Source organism: Camelina sativa, chromosome 17, assembly GCF_030686135.1.
Source record: "Camelina sativa cultivar CO46 ecotype springtype chromosome 17, ASM3068613v1".
Classification (NCBI taxonomy): Eukaryota; Viridiplantae; Streptophyta; class Magnoliopsida; order Brassicales; family Brassicaceae; genus Camelina; species Camelina sativa.
In genome coordinates this window covers 35,164,142-35,180,886 of record NC_141896.1, presented here as the reverse complement: position 1 = coordinate 35,180,886, position 16,745 = coordinate 35,164,142, and the positions used below count along the sequence as shown (strand labels likewise).

The following is a 16,745-nucleotide window of genomic DNA, read 5'->3' as shown; positions in this document are numbered from 1 at the left end:
AACCAAGCTTAGGAAAGAAAATATTAAAACTTGGGACCTTTAGGGGCTATAAAAACGGAATAAGTGCCATTAGTGTTAATGACGAACGAATCGAACAAAATAGTACAAGTGATTACAGGTGACCTAAAACCTCAACCAAATGCAAACACTATATCTAACATCTCTACTAGGCCTAAAATAATAATGAAACCTAGCAAAACTTAGTCTTAGACTATATTTCATATACACCCTCTTCTTAATACTATTTGAATACTTTTTTTTTTTAATGAAACACACATTACAAATATTTTTTTTTTTAAAATAACAAATATGCTTGATTTAACACAATTTGATTATTTTATTTATATATTAGTAATAAACTTCTCATAACGAATGGAAAATTTTTACATTAATTGTCTCTTTTTTAAAACCAACTAATTTAATGAAACCAAACAAAAATACTCCTATTGAGGTTAATTCAAAAATTTAGCCAAAAGAACTAATAACGAACAAACAAAGAGTTATAAAAGCCACACGTGTGGCGCATAGCCTGCGCAGATAAGGTCCTTCTCCTTCGTCTTCCTTATTTCTTCTCTCTCAGTTCCAAAATTCCTCAAAGCTCAGAACCAAAAAAAAAACTAATATGCCAGGGAATTTAGAGCCGTTGGATCTCGGAATCCAAATACCATACCATTTCAGATGCCCAATCTCACTCGACCTAATGTCCGATCCCGTTACCATCTCCACAGGTCAAACCTACGACCGCACCAGCATCGACTCATGGATCGCTATGGGCAACACCACTTGCCCCGTCACACGCGTCTCTCTCTCCGACTTCACTCTCATCCCTAACCACACTCTCCGCCGTCTCATCCAAGAATGGTGCGTCGCTAACCGCTCCAACGGCGTTGAACGGATCCCTACTCCTAAACAACCTGCGGATCCTATCTTCGTTAGGTCTCTACTCAGCCAAGCTTCCGCAATTACCGGAACTCACGTCTCTGTTCGCTCCCGCGCCGCCGCGATTCGTCGTTTGAGAGGATTGGCTAGAGATAGCGAGAAGAATCGCGTTTTGATCGCTGCTCATAACGCCAGGGAGGTTTTGGTGAGGATTCTGTTCGCGGATGTTGAAACGACGTCGTCTTCGTCGGAACTTGTTTCTGAGTCGCTCGCTCTTTTGGTTGTATTGCATATGACGGAGACGGAGTGTGAGGCTGTAGCTTCGGATCCGGGTCGGGTCGGGTTTATGACCCGGTTGTTGTTTGATTCCTCGATTGAAATTAGGGTTAACGCCGCGGCGTTGGTTGAGATGGTGTTGACCGGATCCAAATCGACGGATCTGAAATTGGTGATTTCCGGATCCGATTCGATTTTCGAAGGCGTTCTCGATCTTCTCAGGAATCCGATTTCTTCGCGGCGAGCTTTGAAGATCGGAATTAAGGCGATATTCGCGCTCTGCCTCGTGAAACAGACGAGACATCTCGCGATCTCCGCCGGAGCTCCGGGGATTTTGATCGACCGTCTCGCGGCGGATTTCGACAGGTGCGATACCGAGAGAGGTTTAGCGACGGTGGAGCTACTCTGCCGGTTACCGGAAGGATGCGCGGCGTTTGGCGAGCATGCTTTGACGGTGCCGCTTATGGTGAAGACGATACTGAGGGTTTCGGATAGAGCGACGGAGTACGCGGCGGGAGCGTTGTTGGCTTTGTGTACGGCGGAGGAAAGGTGTAGAGATGAGGCTGCGGCGGCGGGGTTGGTGACGCAGTTGTTGCTTCTGGTGCAGAGTGATTGTACGGAGAGAGCGAAGAGGAAAGCTCAGATGCTTTTGAAGCTTCTCAGAGACTCTTGGCCTGACGATTCTTCTACCGTTAACTCCGACGATTTTGGTCGTACTGAAGTGGCGCCGTTTTGATTTTTTTTTTTTTTTTTTTTTTTACATTTTGTTTAACACGTTATTAATTCTTTGTTAGAAATTTTAGTGTAGTCTTAATTATGTAGTTAATTTTTTAAAACCAAAAAAAAAGGAATCAATAGTCTTTTTGCCTAATTATAGGGAAAAAGCTAAAAAATACCCTATTTATTTTTTATTTGGAAGTTTAATAATTGGTATTTTTTTGTTGGAAGAAAAATACTTCATCTAATTAATATTGGTCTAAAAATATTTCATTTTTAAAGTTATTGGTAATTTCCTACCCGTGACTTAACATCTGTTAACGGACGTTAAAGAATTAGTCCACGGTGTTACTTTATAAATACACCTGTTAAATAGATATATACAACTTGTTAACAAATCATACCTGATAGTTCCTCATGGTTTAGTGGTAACAAAGAGTTTGTTTCCCAATTTGATGCGGGTTCGAATCCATGCATATGCGTTTTATTTTTCCAATTTTTTTTAACTAGTGGCAAATTCATAAATATATCTTCTTCTTCATTAGCAGCGGCAGTGATGTCCAACCGTCAACTGAACCAACGAACAGATCTCCGACGGCATGGTGGTGGCTACGGCGTGACGGGTTGAGAAGGAGGAGGAGTGACATCGGTAGGGTCGAGTTTCGGGTAAGGAGTGAGAAGGTGCAGCGGCGGGAGCGGAAGAGATACCTATGCATTGCGATTGGACCTTTTGTTTTGGGTTTGGCTATTCTTACACTCGCAGGTTAATTCTGTCTCATCAGACGGGGAAGAAATATGCAAGAACCTCAGATCTATTTGGTGGTTCAACTTTAATCGACGGTTGCATACCACCGCCGGCCACCGCTGCTACAGTAATAAGAATGAAGAAGATGATGTATTTACGAATTTGCCATTAATTACAAAAAATAGGTAAAAAGAATCCAAAGGTCATTTCGAACCCAGGTTTCTTTGAGAAAATAATTTTTGTTCTTACCACCACACCATGAGAATCTAATGGTCAATTTCTGTTTAGAAGTCGTATATATCTATTTAACACGTGTATTTATAAACTAACACCATCGACTAATTCTTTAACGTCCGTTAACAGATCTTAAGTCACCGGTAGGAAATTACCAACAACTTTAAAAATGAAGTATTTTTAGACCAACATTAATTAGATGAAGTATTTTTCTTCCAACCAAAAAAGACCAGGTATAAAACTTCCAAATAAAAAATAAATGAGGTATTTTTAAGCTTTTTTCCCCCTAATTATATCTTAGCTTCTTTATCTTTCTTCTGGTTTAAGTTTATTAACTTCATGAAAATTGTGAGCCAAAACATGTTTGTTTTTTTTTTGAATATAAATGTTAAATTATATTACAGATGTTTTTATCTATCAGTTTAACAAACGTATCCTCTAGTGTCGGTGTCTCCCCATGTCGCCGAGCATTGCGCTCCCTCCACAATGAGTGAATCGTGTTTTGAAAGGTGTAACCCAAGAGAAACTTTGTGGCTTTGTCCAAATCGTGTCCTATGAGCAGAGAGATGACGTCGAAGAAGTTTATTGTGTATTTGTCCCTGAGAAGACCTGCAACTAGCACTTTCCACACCTTTTGGGAGAAAGGGCACATGAAAAATAAATGTTCTCTTGTTTCCAGCGGGTGTCTGCAGAAGACACAGCTTGGATTAACCTTTTGATTCCAGACCAGCATTCTCTCCCCCGTAAATATTCTGTTTTTTACCACTAACCAAGTAATGAAGGCAAATTTTGGTGTCGCATAAGAAAACCAGATGGCCTTGTGACTCTGCATTAGTGGTTTTGCTTCGCGTATTAGAGACCAAGTGTCCTGCGTCAAGAAACTGCTGCGATATTGATCATTCTTCCCTTTCCAGAGTGCCATATCTTGTTCCCCTGGAACACATGAAACTTGACATTTCTGTATTTCCTCTTCAACAAGATTGAGCAAGGGTTGTCTATGAGACCTCCTCCTTGTCGTGCTCATTGCAGTAGCGACGGTACCATATAGCGGGATTCCAAGGTCTATAGGACCCCTATCAGCAAGTTTGTCATATAAACGACCAAGCGAGCTCCATTCATCGAACCAAAATGAAGTGGAACTACCGATCCTAACCTCAACCCGGTGGAAATGTCTTGTAGTGTTTCGATATTTGAGGAGCTTCCTCCAGATCCAGGATCATGTAGAAGTATAGTCCTTTTCCGACCACTATGAACCAGAGCGGATCAGATGTCGCTTAACCAAATTAACCCATAAGGAGTCTTTTGCAGATAGTATCCTCTATAACAACTTTAATACACTGACTTTGTTCGCCTCCTCTAGTGATTTGAGACCTAGTCCATCTTCGTTTTTTGGCAAGCAAACCTCAGACCAAGCAACTTTTGCCTTTTTAGTACTCAAAGAAGGACCCGACCACAAGAAAGCGGAACATAACTTGTTGATTTCTGCAATACATGCTATAGGGAGTCTAAAAGCAGATATCCAGAAAATTATTGTACTAAATATAACCGAGCTGATGAGTTGCAGTCTACCTGCAAAGGAGAGAGACCGGGCTGTCCATGAGCTGATTTGTGATCATATTTTCTCAGTGAGGGGAAGGAAATCCTCTGAAGTCATTCTTTTCGTTAGGAGAGGTAGGCCAAGGTATCAGACTGGCAAGAGACCAAGAGCAAACAGGAACTGCTGGAGTATCTCTGCCCGTTTCTCTTGAGGTATACCAGCCATATAGATGGTGGAATTTTCAATATTTATTTTTAACCCAGAGTGTAGTGCAAAGTCATTAAAAACTTCCAAAGTACCTTCAACAAAGCTCTGTTGGCCATCCACAAAAACCATCAAGTCATCTGCAAAACATAGGTGAGTGAGTTGCATTGACTTACAGTTCGGGTGGTAAACAAATTTGGTATCCCTTGCAGCCTTGTCCAATTTGCAGGAGAGGACGTTCATGCATATGACAAAGAGGTACATACTAAGTGAACAGCCTTGGAGGAGGCCTCTTTTGCTACCAAATTAGCCAGCAAGCTCGCCATTTACCTGGACAGAGAAAGATGCCGTTGTTACACAGACCTGTATCCAGCAAACAAACGTTTCAGGGAAGTCCATAGCTTTCAGTGTGTTGAGAAGGAAGCCCCACTGAACAGAATCAAAGGCTTTAGATATGTCTATTTTCATAGCACACCGCAGAGAGATGTTATCCTTGTGGTAGTCTTTAATGATTTCTGTAGCCAAGAGTAGATTTTCCATAAGGAATCTATCCTTAACAAAAACAGATTGAGTAGGGGAGATGAACTTAGGCAGCAGGGGCTTGAGTCTATTGGCTAGAATCTTGGAAATGATCTTGTAGAGAACATTGCAGCAAGATATTGGCCTATAATCTCTCATGACTAGCGCTTTCTTCTTCTTAGGGATGAGAGCCAAGATGGTAGAGTTTACTCCTTTAGGTAAGAACCCTGTTTGGAAAAAGGATTGGATGGCAGTCACACAATCCTCCCCCACCACAGACCAGGATTCTTTGAAGAACTCCACATTAAATCCGTCTAGACCAGGAGATTTGTTTACCAACATAGCAAAAACCACTTTCTTGATCTCCTCCTTAGTCACCTCTTTCGTAAGAGAAGACTTATCAAGCTCATCACATTTAAATTGTAGGATATCTGCAAGTTCCTCACAGGACCACTCTTCATAATCAGTGGGCGAGAAAGAGAGGAATTCCCTGAAATATTTTTCTGCTTCTAGCTTGATTTGATCCTGCCAGCTAGCGACACTACCATCATCATGTTGGATCTCTTTAATGCTATTGCGAGTCTCTCAAAGTTTTGCGGAGGCATAGAAAGCCTTATTATTCTGATCACCGACTTTCAACCAGTGAAGTTTTGCCTTTTGTTGCAGATAACGTTCCTCGATATCTGATAAAGACCGCCATTTGGCAAAAACCTCCGCCTCCTCACGCACAGCTTGTAAAGAGGGACTGGCCATTGTTGCCTGTTGCAATTCACAAAGCAGTGTATAAGCCGCTTTTGTTCTCTTTGTGATGTTACCTACAACATGCTTCCCCAGGTTGCGAAGCAAAGGTTTGAGGACTTTTAAGGACTTTTAAAACATGTATGTTTATAATTGGGAAAGTTGTTAAAATGCATAACGGATGCAGAGGTAAATCTTCATGCAGTATGGTTAATTCACAGGAATCAATTTTGGGAAAAAGCCTAAAAAACCGCCATCTATTTGTTATTTGGACGTTTAATACCTCATATTTTTTTATTGGAAAAAAAATAAAAAAAATACCTCGCCTATTTAAATTTGACAAAAAAAAATATTCGTTTATATAAGTGTTAGTAGATTCCTACTTATAGGTTAACGGACATTTAAAAGCGTGACAGAATCGTTGAATTTTAATCCCACGTTTCTAATTAATATATATGATGTTTACGCAGTTAGTTGTATTAATTGTTGTGGTCTGGTGGTACAACTTTTAATATTTTGTTCGAAGGTTCTGGGTTCGACACCCAAAACAAACCTTTTTCATTTTTTTTGTTTTCTTCTTCTTCGAGCCACGAGTTCCATTAATAACAACAGCTCTGAGTTTCTCTACTTAGGAACAATGGTAAATCGAAGAACAATCTCTTAGCAACCGAAGCAACACCGGATCGATGAGCTCAAGAAAACTCAAATCACCAGATCTTCAACCACTTCCTCGTTCCTCCATTGATGAAACGAAGCTTCTGGCTAGATCCAAATATTGGTTCGATCGGAGAAGCAGAAGAAGAAGATACTCTCCATTTGGCTAATGGTAGCTTCGGGATTAAAAGAGAAGGAGGATGAAAGAGAATTGAATCAAATCTCTAGATCCTTCGTTAGCTCCGATGAAGGAGGATTGAATCAAATTTCTAGATCTCCAACAATTACATGATTCACAACTTCACTGGAGAACGCCAAGAAATAGAACTCTCTGCAAAGTCTGTTATCATCTTCTTCAACTTCACCGGAACGACGATCAAACAGAAGGAAAAAAAAAAATTGAAACTGGGTTGGGGGTGAGAGTCGAACAACCTGACCCTCGAGCAAAGTATTAAAACATCGTACCACCAGACCACAACAATAAAAAACAAAGAGTTGTGTAGACAAATTATTTATATTAACTTAGAAACGTGGGATTAAAATTTAACGATGTTACATGATTCTATCACGCTTATAAACGTCAGTTAACCTGTAAGTAGGAATCTACTAACACTTATATAAACAAATATTTTTAGGGCAAATTTAAATAGATGAAGTATTTTTCTTCCAATAAAAAAATATGAAGTATTAAACGTCTAAATAAAAAATAGATGGCGGTTTTTTAGGCTTTTTTCCAATCAATTTTATCTTGTAGGTATCTTTAGTTTCAAGTAATTCATTTGTTTAGTATAGGTAGATGAATGACTTGTTTTTTAAGTAGTTTGATTTGTAAATCTACTATCAGCCGGTAGGTATGCATTATATTTTTATTTTTTCTCGTTGATGCACACTTATAAGGCATGTATGCAAAATTGCAAATGCAATGCAAGTGGTTTGGTAAGCAATTTTCGTTTTGGTTATGATTTAAATTTCAATACATTTACAAATTTTCTAGATTATGATCCACGGTATACCCCATGGTAATTTTTTTTTTGTTAATATACTATTTTAATACTAATTTCGCTAATATATTCTTTTGTTAATTTTAGTGACTTAATATATAAACCCTGGTATATCGCATAATAATTAACTAAATCAGTTTGATTTGACATATTTTATATTGGTGTTATTAAAACATTAAAATGAAGATTTTACCCATATTGAAATATCATATTACTGATAATTTATTTTTAGTATTATCAATTCAATCCTGTAATATCATATAACCCGTCATGTAATATAACTCGTTTGTGTAATTTTAAAAATTTAATATGTTTAAATATTTATAATTTTAAACTTTTTATTAAGTTTATATATATCAGATATAAATTATAATTTTTTAAAATTTTTATAATTCACTATATACAGTAAATTTACTATATATGTATGTTGAACACACTTTTTATATTAATTGAGTAATATATGTTTGTTTAAAAAAATTCAAATCACAATATATGCAGGAAAAATACACCATTTTTATTAATTTTATATATTATATGATGATTCACTACATTTAAATTTTAAAATCAAAAAGAGATGATAGGAGAATAATTTTTTTTTAATCTGGAATAAATCTTCTAAATATCTATATTAATTATAGAACATTATATATATGGATATTTAAAATGTTTTAATTGTGTTTGATTATAAGGATAGTAGAAAAAGTTAACTAAACTTGTTTGGATATGAATATAAGCATTAAATAGCATTCAATGTAAAAATTATCCAAAAAATATTTTTGAGCAAAAACTGCTGCAAAAATACTAGTATAGATTTTTTTTTTTGAACAAATAAATACTAGTATAGATTAGTTTGCTTTCATTTATGATTTCCAAAACGTTGATGTTGATTTATAATTCTCAGTGTGATCCTAGGCTTGAAGTTTATTGCAAAACCCAAGCCCATATATATATATATATATTAAGTTTGTTTTATTGGTTGGTTAAGGGTCCTATGAACAAAAAATGGGCAATTGACAAAAATGACACAAATTTAGGTTTTTGTTCCAAAGTTAGCACTGACTCTTAAAAATGACAAAGTTAGCACAAAGTTAAAATGAAGAAAAAGAGTTTTGGGCTAACAAAAACTAGAGCCCAGTTTTATTTTTTTCAAAAAAATTTCAAAGGCGAAGAGATCATTCTCGAAATCGACATCTTCTTCATCTCCTTCCTTCGCCTCATTCCAAAAATCTGATATGGCGGTTACCAGAGGCTCGCCGCTTTACTGACCTATCTCGTCGCTGCTATACTGTTGTCTCGCATCCTCACGCCATTTCCTCTAGGTGTTTCGAATCACGACGCCTTATACACCATCTTCTCAAATTCTCCAAGAGATCTGATTCAACAAACTCGACTCGACTCGCTTCGTCTCGTCGTGGCTGTAGTTAAAGGTAGCCACCATTCTCTCAAGATATTTCGTTTTAGGATTATTTTTCTTAACTTTATGTGTGTCTAATTTTGATTTTCTTAAACCCTAAATCAATTCGATGCAAAATTAAGTAAAATTCTTGTGGGTTTCTATTAAATTCTTGTTGTTTTTGTGGATTTCATGAAACAATATCTTGAAATTGTTGTGGGTTGTAGATTATTTTGGGGATGATAGTCATGGCCAAAATTTTGAAACGATTGTGTGTGAAACAAAAACCTAAACAATTTTGGGTAAAATTTTTAGTAAATTCCTATGATTTGGGTGTAATTTGAAATGATTGTGTGTGATATTTGAAACAATTGTGTGTGAAACAAAAACTTAAACAATTTGAGTGAAAAATTTAGTAGATTCTTATGATTTTCTAGTAAAAATATATTCTAAATTGTGGGTTACAATGTGGATGATAGTTTTGTTGAGTATAATGGGGATGATAATTTTGGGGATGATAGTCATGGCCAAGAGCGAGTTCAAAGGGGATGATAGTTCTCACGTTTTGTTGAGTACAATGGCGATGCTAGTTTTTTTAATTTAGGATCACTTTCCTGACACGATATGCGTTTCTTCTCTTTCTTTTATATGTTGCAGGATATGGGTGATTCTTTCCCTACAGATATCAAACTTCCTGAACTTTGTTTCAACATAGGAGAGGAACCGAGATCAGAAGTGAAGATAAACCAGTTTCCAAACTATGATGGCATCACAAAAGTGAAAAGCATCCTCTCGGTTGTAGAGTATGAGAGGATCAAGAGTTCCTTCCTAGGACCTATTTTGAAGGTTATCAACAGAGGACTAATGATGTCAGAGAAGATGGTGCAATGTTTTCTGAGCAGGAGTTTAAAGGTATCAAAGAAAAATGAACTATGGATGCATTTTGGAGGACAACCTATGAGATTCTCAATAAGAGAATTCCATATGGTCACTGGATTGAAATGCACTGAATGGAGATGTGATGAAGATCAACGGCAGAATCGTTATAACTGGGCTAACACTAAAGATGCTCACACATATGAAGATCTTTTGGAAATTCTACAAGAAAATGATCCAGAGGCAGCAAATGAAAGGTTCTCTCTTGCGATGCTGATCCTTATAGAATGCATCTTCCTTCTGAGGTACAAAGGTAACAAGCTTCCTGCAAAAAACCTTAAGAGGGCTCAGCATCTGGATGTCTTGGCTAATTATCCATGGGGGAAAGATGCATATAATCTTCTGATTACATCAGTGAAGAAGAATGTCCAATCAAATCTGACGAAACCTAAATATGACTTACATGGATATCCGTTGGCATTGCACTTGTGGATCCTTGAGTCTGTTCCTTGACAATTGAAGACTGGGGAAAAAAAGCATTGGATGTTGGTGCAGTGATGGAAGATATTGCTATCAAATCTTACTAGTTTCGTAACAAGGAAACACTAAAGCCATCCTCTTCTGGAGAGTCACTAATGGAGAAACTAGTCAAACTGTACAACATTGTTACAGATGGATTCAAAGATATCAATTGCCGGTTATCAAAAATAGAGGAGAGTCTAGGAAGATATAAACCTACCAATACAGACGATCAGGTAAAACAAAGTTTCTCTTTAAGAAATTTTTTTCATGCATGTAACTTCTAACGGTTATCATTTTGTGTTGTAGGATCTACACCAAGATAGTGGAATGCCTCCATTTCCCAGTTCTCCAATTTCAAACCCTCCATCCCCCAGTTCTCCATGTGCTGAACAAAATACAGAGCATGTGACTCAGGTTTCTGACTCTCAGATTCCTATAAAGGTAAAGAATTGGTTTCTTACTTGTAAATTAAATTTTAGGGAAAGTAGTCTTAATTATGTAATAATGCTTCCTAAAAACAATTTGTATTTGCAGAGTGGTGATGGGATCCGTCCGACTAACAATTCTCCTACTGAACAATATATAACTGAGATTCAGATTCCTAAGGAGGTAAGAATTTGTTTCTTATTTGTATTTTGAATGTTAGGGAAAGTATTCTTAATTATGCACTAAAGCTTCCTAAAAACGATATATATTTGCAGTGTGGTGATGGGATCTGACCATCTAACAGGTCTACCACTGAACAAAAAACAGTGCATGTGGCTCTGACTTCTGAGACTCAGATTCCTAAGGAGGTAAGAATTGGTTTGGTACTTGTATTTTGAATGATATGGAAAGTATTCTTAATCAATGTACGAAAAGCTTCTAATGTTTTTTTCAGCTACAATTGCTGCAAGAAGTTGAAGTTAGGTATGAGAACAAATGGAGCAAAGGAAGAGTGCGAGCAATTCTTGAAAATGGAATCAGTGTTTTGATGAACAAATCAAAGAAAGAAGAATTTTTTGGAAAAGAACAAATATGGTTCTTTGATAGAGAGAATGAAAGTGAACTAAATTCAGAAGTTTTAACTGCTGAGATAAATGAAATGATTCTTAGAACTTTTTAAAATATTCTAACACATTATATTGACTAGTGAAATAATTCATATCTAGTTCTTTACTCCAAGGGAAAACCAAACGGAGGAGTTAACCCAAACAGAGGAGTTAACTGAAAAGCTCAATACCATCACTGAGGAGATGATCCAGAAGCTCGATTCAGCTGTTGATGTAAGATTTATAATACAACTTTTTCCTGTGATTTAATTTTATAGGAAAGTCTTCTTAAGCTAATAAAGGTTCTAAAACGTTTTTTGCTTGTAGGGTGATGAGGAGAACCTTTTTCAGGAAGGTGATGATGAAGAGAACCTTCCTCAGGAAGGTGATGACGAAGAAGATGATAATCAAAGTCATCATGCGGATGAAGGTGAGAATCTAAATGATGGTCTTGATAAAGAAGAAGATCATGTACCAGAAGGACTGAGCCCAAATGATGGTGATAATGAAAAAGAAGACAAACAGAATCCACAAGACGACGGACCATCATTCGATCTTAAGTGTTTTAGTTCACCTGAGGTATGTCAATTTAATTCAGTTTTTGTTTGTTTTGTATATATCATTGGTGATTTTTGTAAAAAGTACAAAGATGACATTCATAAACACGTTTCTTTGTTACATCTTGATTTCAGAAAAGAAAAAGAAAAAGCTGGATAAGAAAGATAAAATTGTTATTCCAAGAGAGAAGCAAAGAGTTGATGGTGATGGTGAGAAGCAAAAAGTTGATAGTGATGGTGAGAAGCATGTTCCAAGGCGAAGCAATCGGCTCACAACTCCATTATTTTCAACCATTACTCCATATAAAGCACCAAGAAACCCTGCCACATCTGCTATTCATCCAATGTTCAACCCTTTCCTGTCTCCAACTTTCAATGAAATTGAAGAATTAAATTCTTGGAAGAGCTCAAATATTAGACCAGGGTTATTGTGATGTTTTAACAATTCTCGTTAATTTTTTAAAAGTAAGTTTTTATCCAAGTATAAGAGAATGTTTTTTGATAATTTCAGGATAATAACGGATACACAACCATTAACCTCACATTGGTTAAATTTGCTGGGAAGACCAGAGGATGATTTTGCAAGAAACGGTACTGCTCAAAATTTTTGTTTCGGTTTCTTTTGTGTTGGCTGGATTCATGAATCCTATCCTGAATGTCAGATTATCAAATATTATCGTGTCTATTTCTCCTAATACACTAAAAGTCTTTTTCTTCTTTTAAATGTAGCATATTGATGCAGCTTTGGGATTACTTTGGTTGAGAAGAAACCAGGATCCCATTTATTTTCACAACAAGAGACTTCCGAAATCAACCTTTGTGAGGCCATATTTCTTTTCATATTTGAAAGCTACATACTTCAATTTCAAGAAGGATAACTTTAAATCACAATATGTGTTTCCAAAAGAAGTCACTGATATTGTGAGTGGGAAGTTGCCTTCGGTTTGTCTTCCTACTAAGAAGTGGCAGGATCTCGATGGATTTTATGGTATTGCCTATAACTCTACATACAAACAGTTCATTGGGTATGGAAATAAGCTTCAAGTTCAGGAAGATTACTGTTTTTGATTGTCGAACTCATGAGAGTAAAGGTGACTTGGTGAAAACTCATGTTATGCCAATTGCAGGTAAGAACTTATTTGATTATGATGTGAATCTTATCCTTATGATATATTTCTGATAACTGTTTGTGTGTATTGCAGAGATGATACCTTATCTCCTAGGCACCGAAAGAAACAGAGGAACAGTTGATCTGTCTCCATTTAAAGTCTTGTGCCCTAAAAGGTTCTTTCGTCGAATTAAGACTGATGCAAACTGTGGATTATTCATTTTTAAAATGGTGGAATGTCACTCAATGGGCGTAGAAGAGATGATGAGTAGACTTCAAGAAGAGCTTTCAGAAGATATAAGCGCCAAGTTATGCTTTGATATCTACCATGATATCATACTTAAGAAGATTGAGATGTTTAGAGGTTGATTTTTGTTTTCAGATGGTAGACTCTTCTATAGATTTATAAATTTACAATGGATTTATTGGAATCATATGTTGTATGTTTTGGGATTATGATTTTTTTTTTGGTTCACCCAAACTTGTATTAGAAAACTTAACCGGCATAAGAGTTCGCCAACAACAAAGAATAGTTTTGCAAGAGAGTCTGCAACAGAGTTAGCAGCTCTAGGAATAAAACGACATACAAAGGAAGATAGACTTGAAGTAGCAATAAGAATATCCGATAAAACTCCATGAACTTCAAGCAAAACTGATCGGGCATTGATAGCTCCCACCAGTTGTTGACAATCAGATTCCACCAAGAGGTGGATGCCTCCTAACCTGATCAGTTATGATTTAAATGTTAAAGATACTTAGTAAATGGTGTGTTTTGTGAAACTTTTTTATTTTGTAAATGGTTGGTATTTGACAGATTAAGGAAGGGATGAAATTTATTTAGGAAGGGTTTAGATAAAATCAGGATGGCATTCCTCAAATGTGAATCCAGGAGGTTCGAACCCGCGACATCAGGAATTTACAAGTGGGAGAGTAACCAGTAGGCCAAAACATGTTATTCGGGAATTAGTAATAACCATTAATATATATGGTGACATATTTACAAAGGATTAGAAAAAAGAAGGATGACATTCCTCAAATGTGAATCCAGGAGGTTCAAACCCGCGACATCCGGAATTTACAAGTGGCAGAGTAACAAGTAGACCAAAGCCTGTTATTCGGGAATTAGTAATAACCTTTAATATATATATCGTGACATATTTAGGATGGCATTTAGGAAGGGATTAGAAAAAATAAGGATGGCATTCCTCAAATGCGCATCCAGGAGCAGGAGGTTCAAACTCGCGACATCGGGAATTTACAAGTGGGAAAGTAACTAGTAGACCAAAGCCTGTTATTGGGAAATTAGTAATAACCGTTAATATATATGGTGACATATTAAGGAAGGGTTTAGGTAAAGACTGAATGGTATTGAGGAAGGGTTGAGGTAAAAAACACACACCCCACAAAGAAACACTCACCACACACACAATAGAGATTTAGAAATACATTTGTTTAAAAATTATAATATTCAGGAAGGACTCTTTCAAACTCAGGATACCCTTCATGAAAATGTCTTATGAATATCAATATGCTATGATGTTTACATCTGTAGACTGTAGAGTGTTCCTGGATAAATCTAGTAACAATTGTAAAAAATCAAATGCATAAAAACCATCATATTGGGAATCTGGAAGTACTTTTATTATGTCCTTCTCTACCACATCTGCTGCACTTATGACTTTGAGATTTAGAATCTGGTACACCAAACTCTCCAACTGATCTCATTCTCCTTTTTGGAGGTCTCCCACTCTTTATCCTAGTTTGTGGTGGAGCACAGAAGTATGTAGCTATAGAATCTGGAAATACCCAAGTCTTCACATCTCCACTTGGATGAATGCTCTTAGCATATGCTTTAGCCCAAATATCTGTCAAATAAAAATGATCAACTAGTTTGTATTCATCCATGTTTGTACGCTTTGCAGCAGCAATGGCATGAATGCAAGGAATCCTTTCAATGTCTGAAACAAGTTCTTTTTGGTGTGGGTGATGAATGTATGCAATGGTGAGATATGGAATGGATGGATGGGTGTTTCAATTCCCCTTATGCAGTTGCAGTATAAGAGGTGTCAATCCTAAATGAGTGTTTGCGAACAATTAAGATATGTATATGAATCTAAGTTAAGCCAAATGTAAAGATTGTTTGTCACTAACAATCCTAAGATGAAAAAGTAAAATGCAGAAAGTAAACTACAAGAACTAAGAGCTAAATGAAAATAGAACAGAATGATTGCAGTAGTTATGAACCAAGAACAGAAATAGAAATATGCTAATGAACTAATGCAAGACAATAATGAACAGGACAATGAGTAAATGAAACAGAAATGCAAATAGAATGATACTAGAGATAAGACAGAACAACTACAAATCATAAACAAGAGTTCTAGGGATGAACTCGAGCTAGCACTCGATCGAGTGTAGATCGAGTGCAGGGTCGAGCTAGATAAATCCGGGAAACAGAGCAACACAATAAAAACAGAGCAATGCAAAAACGAATCAAACAACAAGCAAGCAACATGATTAAGACTTAAAAATTAATAAACAAAGAAGGCCTTGAGGAGGGATTCATGGGCTAGACTAATGAATGAGGTTATTACACTTTGGCCAACAAATCTCAAGCAAAGCTTTGAGCTAATCTCTAGACATATAAATCTAAGACAAGTTTCTTCCACTCTCATGGTAAGAATCAATCAAACCTATGCATCTCTAGACTTGTTTTCACAAAGTAAAGAATCTACACAAGCAGGCATTAAGCAATACATCTCATACCAAACAAGACCTCTAATCTCTTAGCAAGCCTAATGGTAAGCTCTAGATCTAGCCTTATCTATGCTCCTTAAACATTGGTGTGATGCTAAGATGCTTGAAATCAAACCCTAACCTCTCAGTTCAGGATTAGCATTAAGAACATCTAGCCTAGAAGAGATTCTACCACAATCAAGCTTGACCAAAGCAAACGAACCTCAAACACAGCCCAGCCTAACCCATCCTCAAGATCCTAAGTACTACTCACATGAACACATGATGAACATCAAAGTCATAAACCCATAAAATCTCGAAACTTGCATCAAATGAAAGATAAGAACAAGATCTACAATGTTGCAAAAGGAATCAAACCCAAATTCTTAATATATTGAAAGTTATGGAACCAACAATATTGAAGAATCTAAGAGTTTTCTGACTCTCTAAAAAGGTTGCACACTTTGGTGGCTGCAGGTACAAGGCTTTATATAGGAGAGGAGGTGGAAGTCCTAAAAACACTAAAAGACAAAATAGTCAACGGCTCGGTCATCTCGACCTGTGCTCGGTCGGGTGGCAGGTCGAGCTGGCTTCTCTCATGCATTCTCCACTCGGTCGAGTCCTCCTCAGCACACGGTCGAGTGTCTGGTCGAGTGTGCGGTCGAGTTGGACTCTGGACCTTGGTTCTTCAGCCTTAACTCTCTTGCTTTCCCTTCATGATTGGCTCACTTCTCCTCAGCATTGCTTCCATGCTCCTTAAGCTCCAAAATCACTTGATTATGCATGAAAAGATGCAAATGCAATGCAACTAAACTCTAATGCATGATTAGACCTAAAGCTACACAATAATGGCCTAAATGGATAGCAAAAGATGCAAAAGATGTGAATAACTTAGGGGAAAACATGGTAAAATATATGAACATCAATGTCAAAGACGCAGCATGTACAAGTCTTGTTCTTTAGGTGAACAACAAACTTATTCCTATCATATTTGACCTCAAACTCATGCTGATCCACT

The 16,745-nt window shown here is 36.9% G+C and overlaps 2 protein-coding genes and 1 pseudogene across 3 annotated transcripts; 2 read left to right on the top strand and 1 right to left on the bottom strand.

Annotated features, from left to right (window-relative positions):
- Positions 1-290: 290 nt before the first annotated feature.
- On the top strand, positions 291-1,976 carry LOC104759884 (U-box domain-containing protein 26 pseudogene; annotated as a pseudogene). Its single transcript, XR_015585739.1, has one exon. The product of XR_015585739.1 is annotated as a U-box domain-containing protein 26 pseudogene (transcript).
- Positions 1,977-2,650: 674 nt separating this feature from the next.
- LOC147924747 (uncharacterized) lies at positions 2,651-5,864 on the bottom strand. The gene is made up of 7 exons (XM_087496934.1): positions 5,752-5,864; positions 4,923-5,652; positions 4,564-4,700; positions 4,194-4,356; positions 3,615-4,049; positions 3,254-3,482; positions 2,651-2,739 (listed from the first exon to the last, which is right to left on the bottom strand). The coding sequence occupies exons 1-7, from the start codon at positions 5,862-5,864 to the stop codon at positions 2,651-2,653; spliced, it is 1,896 nt and encodes a 631-aa protein (XP_087353060.1).
- Positions 5,865-9,390: 3,526 nt separating this feature from the next.
- LOC147924746 (uncharacterized) lies at positions 9,391-10,286 on the top strand. Its single transcript, XM_087496933.1, has 2 exons — positions 9,391-9,459; positions 9,555-10,286. Exons 1-2 carry the CDS (start codon positions 9,391-9,393, stop codon positions 10,284-10,286), a joined length of 801 nt encoding a protein of 266 aa, XP_087353059.1.
- Positions 10,287-16,745: the final 6,459 nt, after the last annotated feature.

Excerpts from the sequence above, each read along its gene's own strand:
- LOC147924747 (XM_087496934.1), bottom strand. The coding sequence starts at position 5,864 with ATGGCCAGTCCCTCTTTACAAGCTGTGCGTGAGGAGGCGGAGGTTTTT. Across the intron at positions 5,653-5,751 it reads CAAAAGGCAAAACTTCACTG|TGTCGCTAGCTGGCAGGATC; the intron begins GTTGAAAGTCGG and ends TGATGATGGTAG. Across the intron at positions 4,050-4,193 it reads CACTAGAGGAGGCGAACAAA|CTCCTCAAATATCGAAACAC; the intron begins GTCAGTGTATTA and ends ATCTGGAGGAAG.
- LOC147924746 (XM_087496933.1), top strand. The coding sequence starts at position 9,391 with ATGGGGATGATAATTTTGGGGATGATAGTCATGGCCAAGAGCGAGTTC. Across the intron at positions 9,460-9,554 it reads AAGGGGATGATAGTTCTCAC|GATATGGGTGATTCTTTCCC; the intron begins GTTTTGTTGAGT and ends TATATGTTGCAG.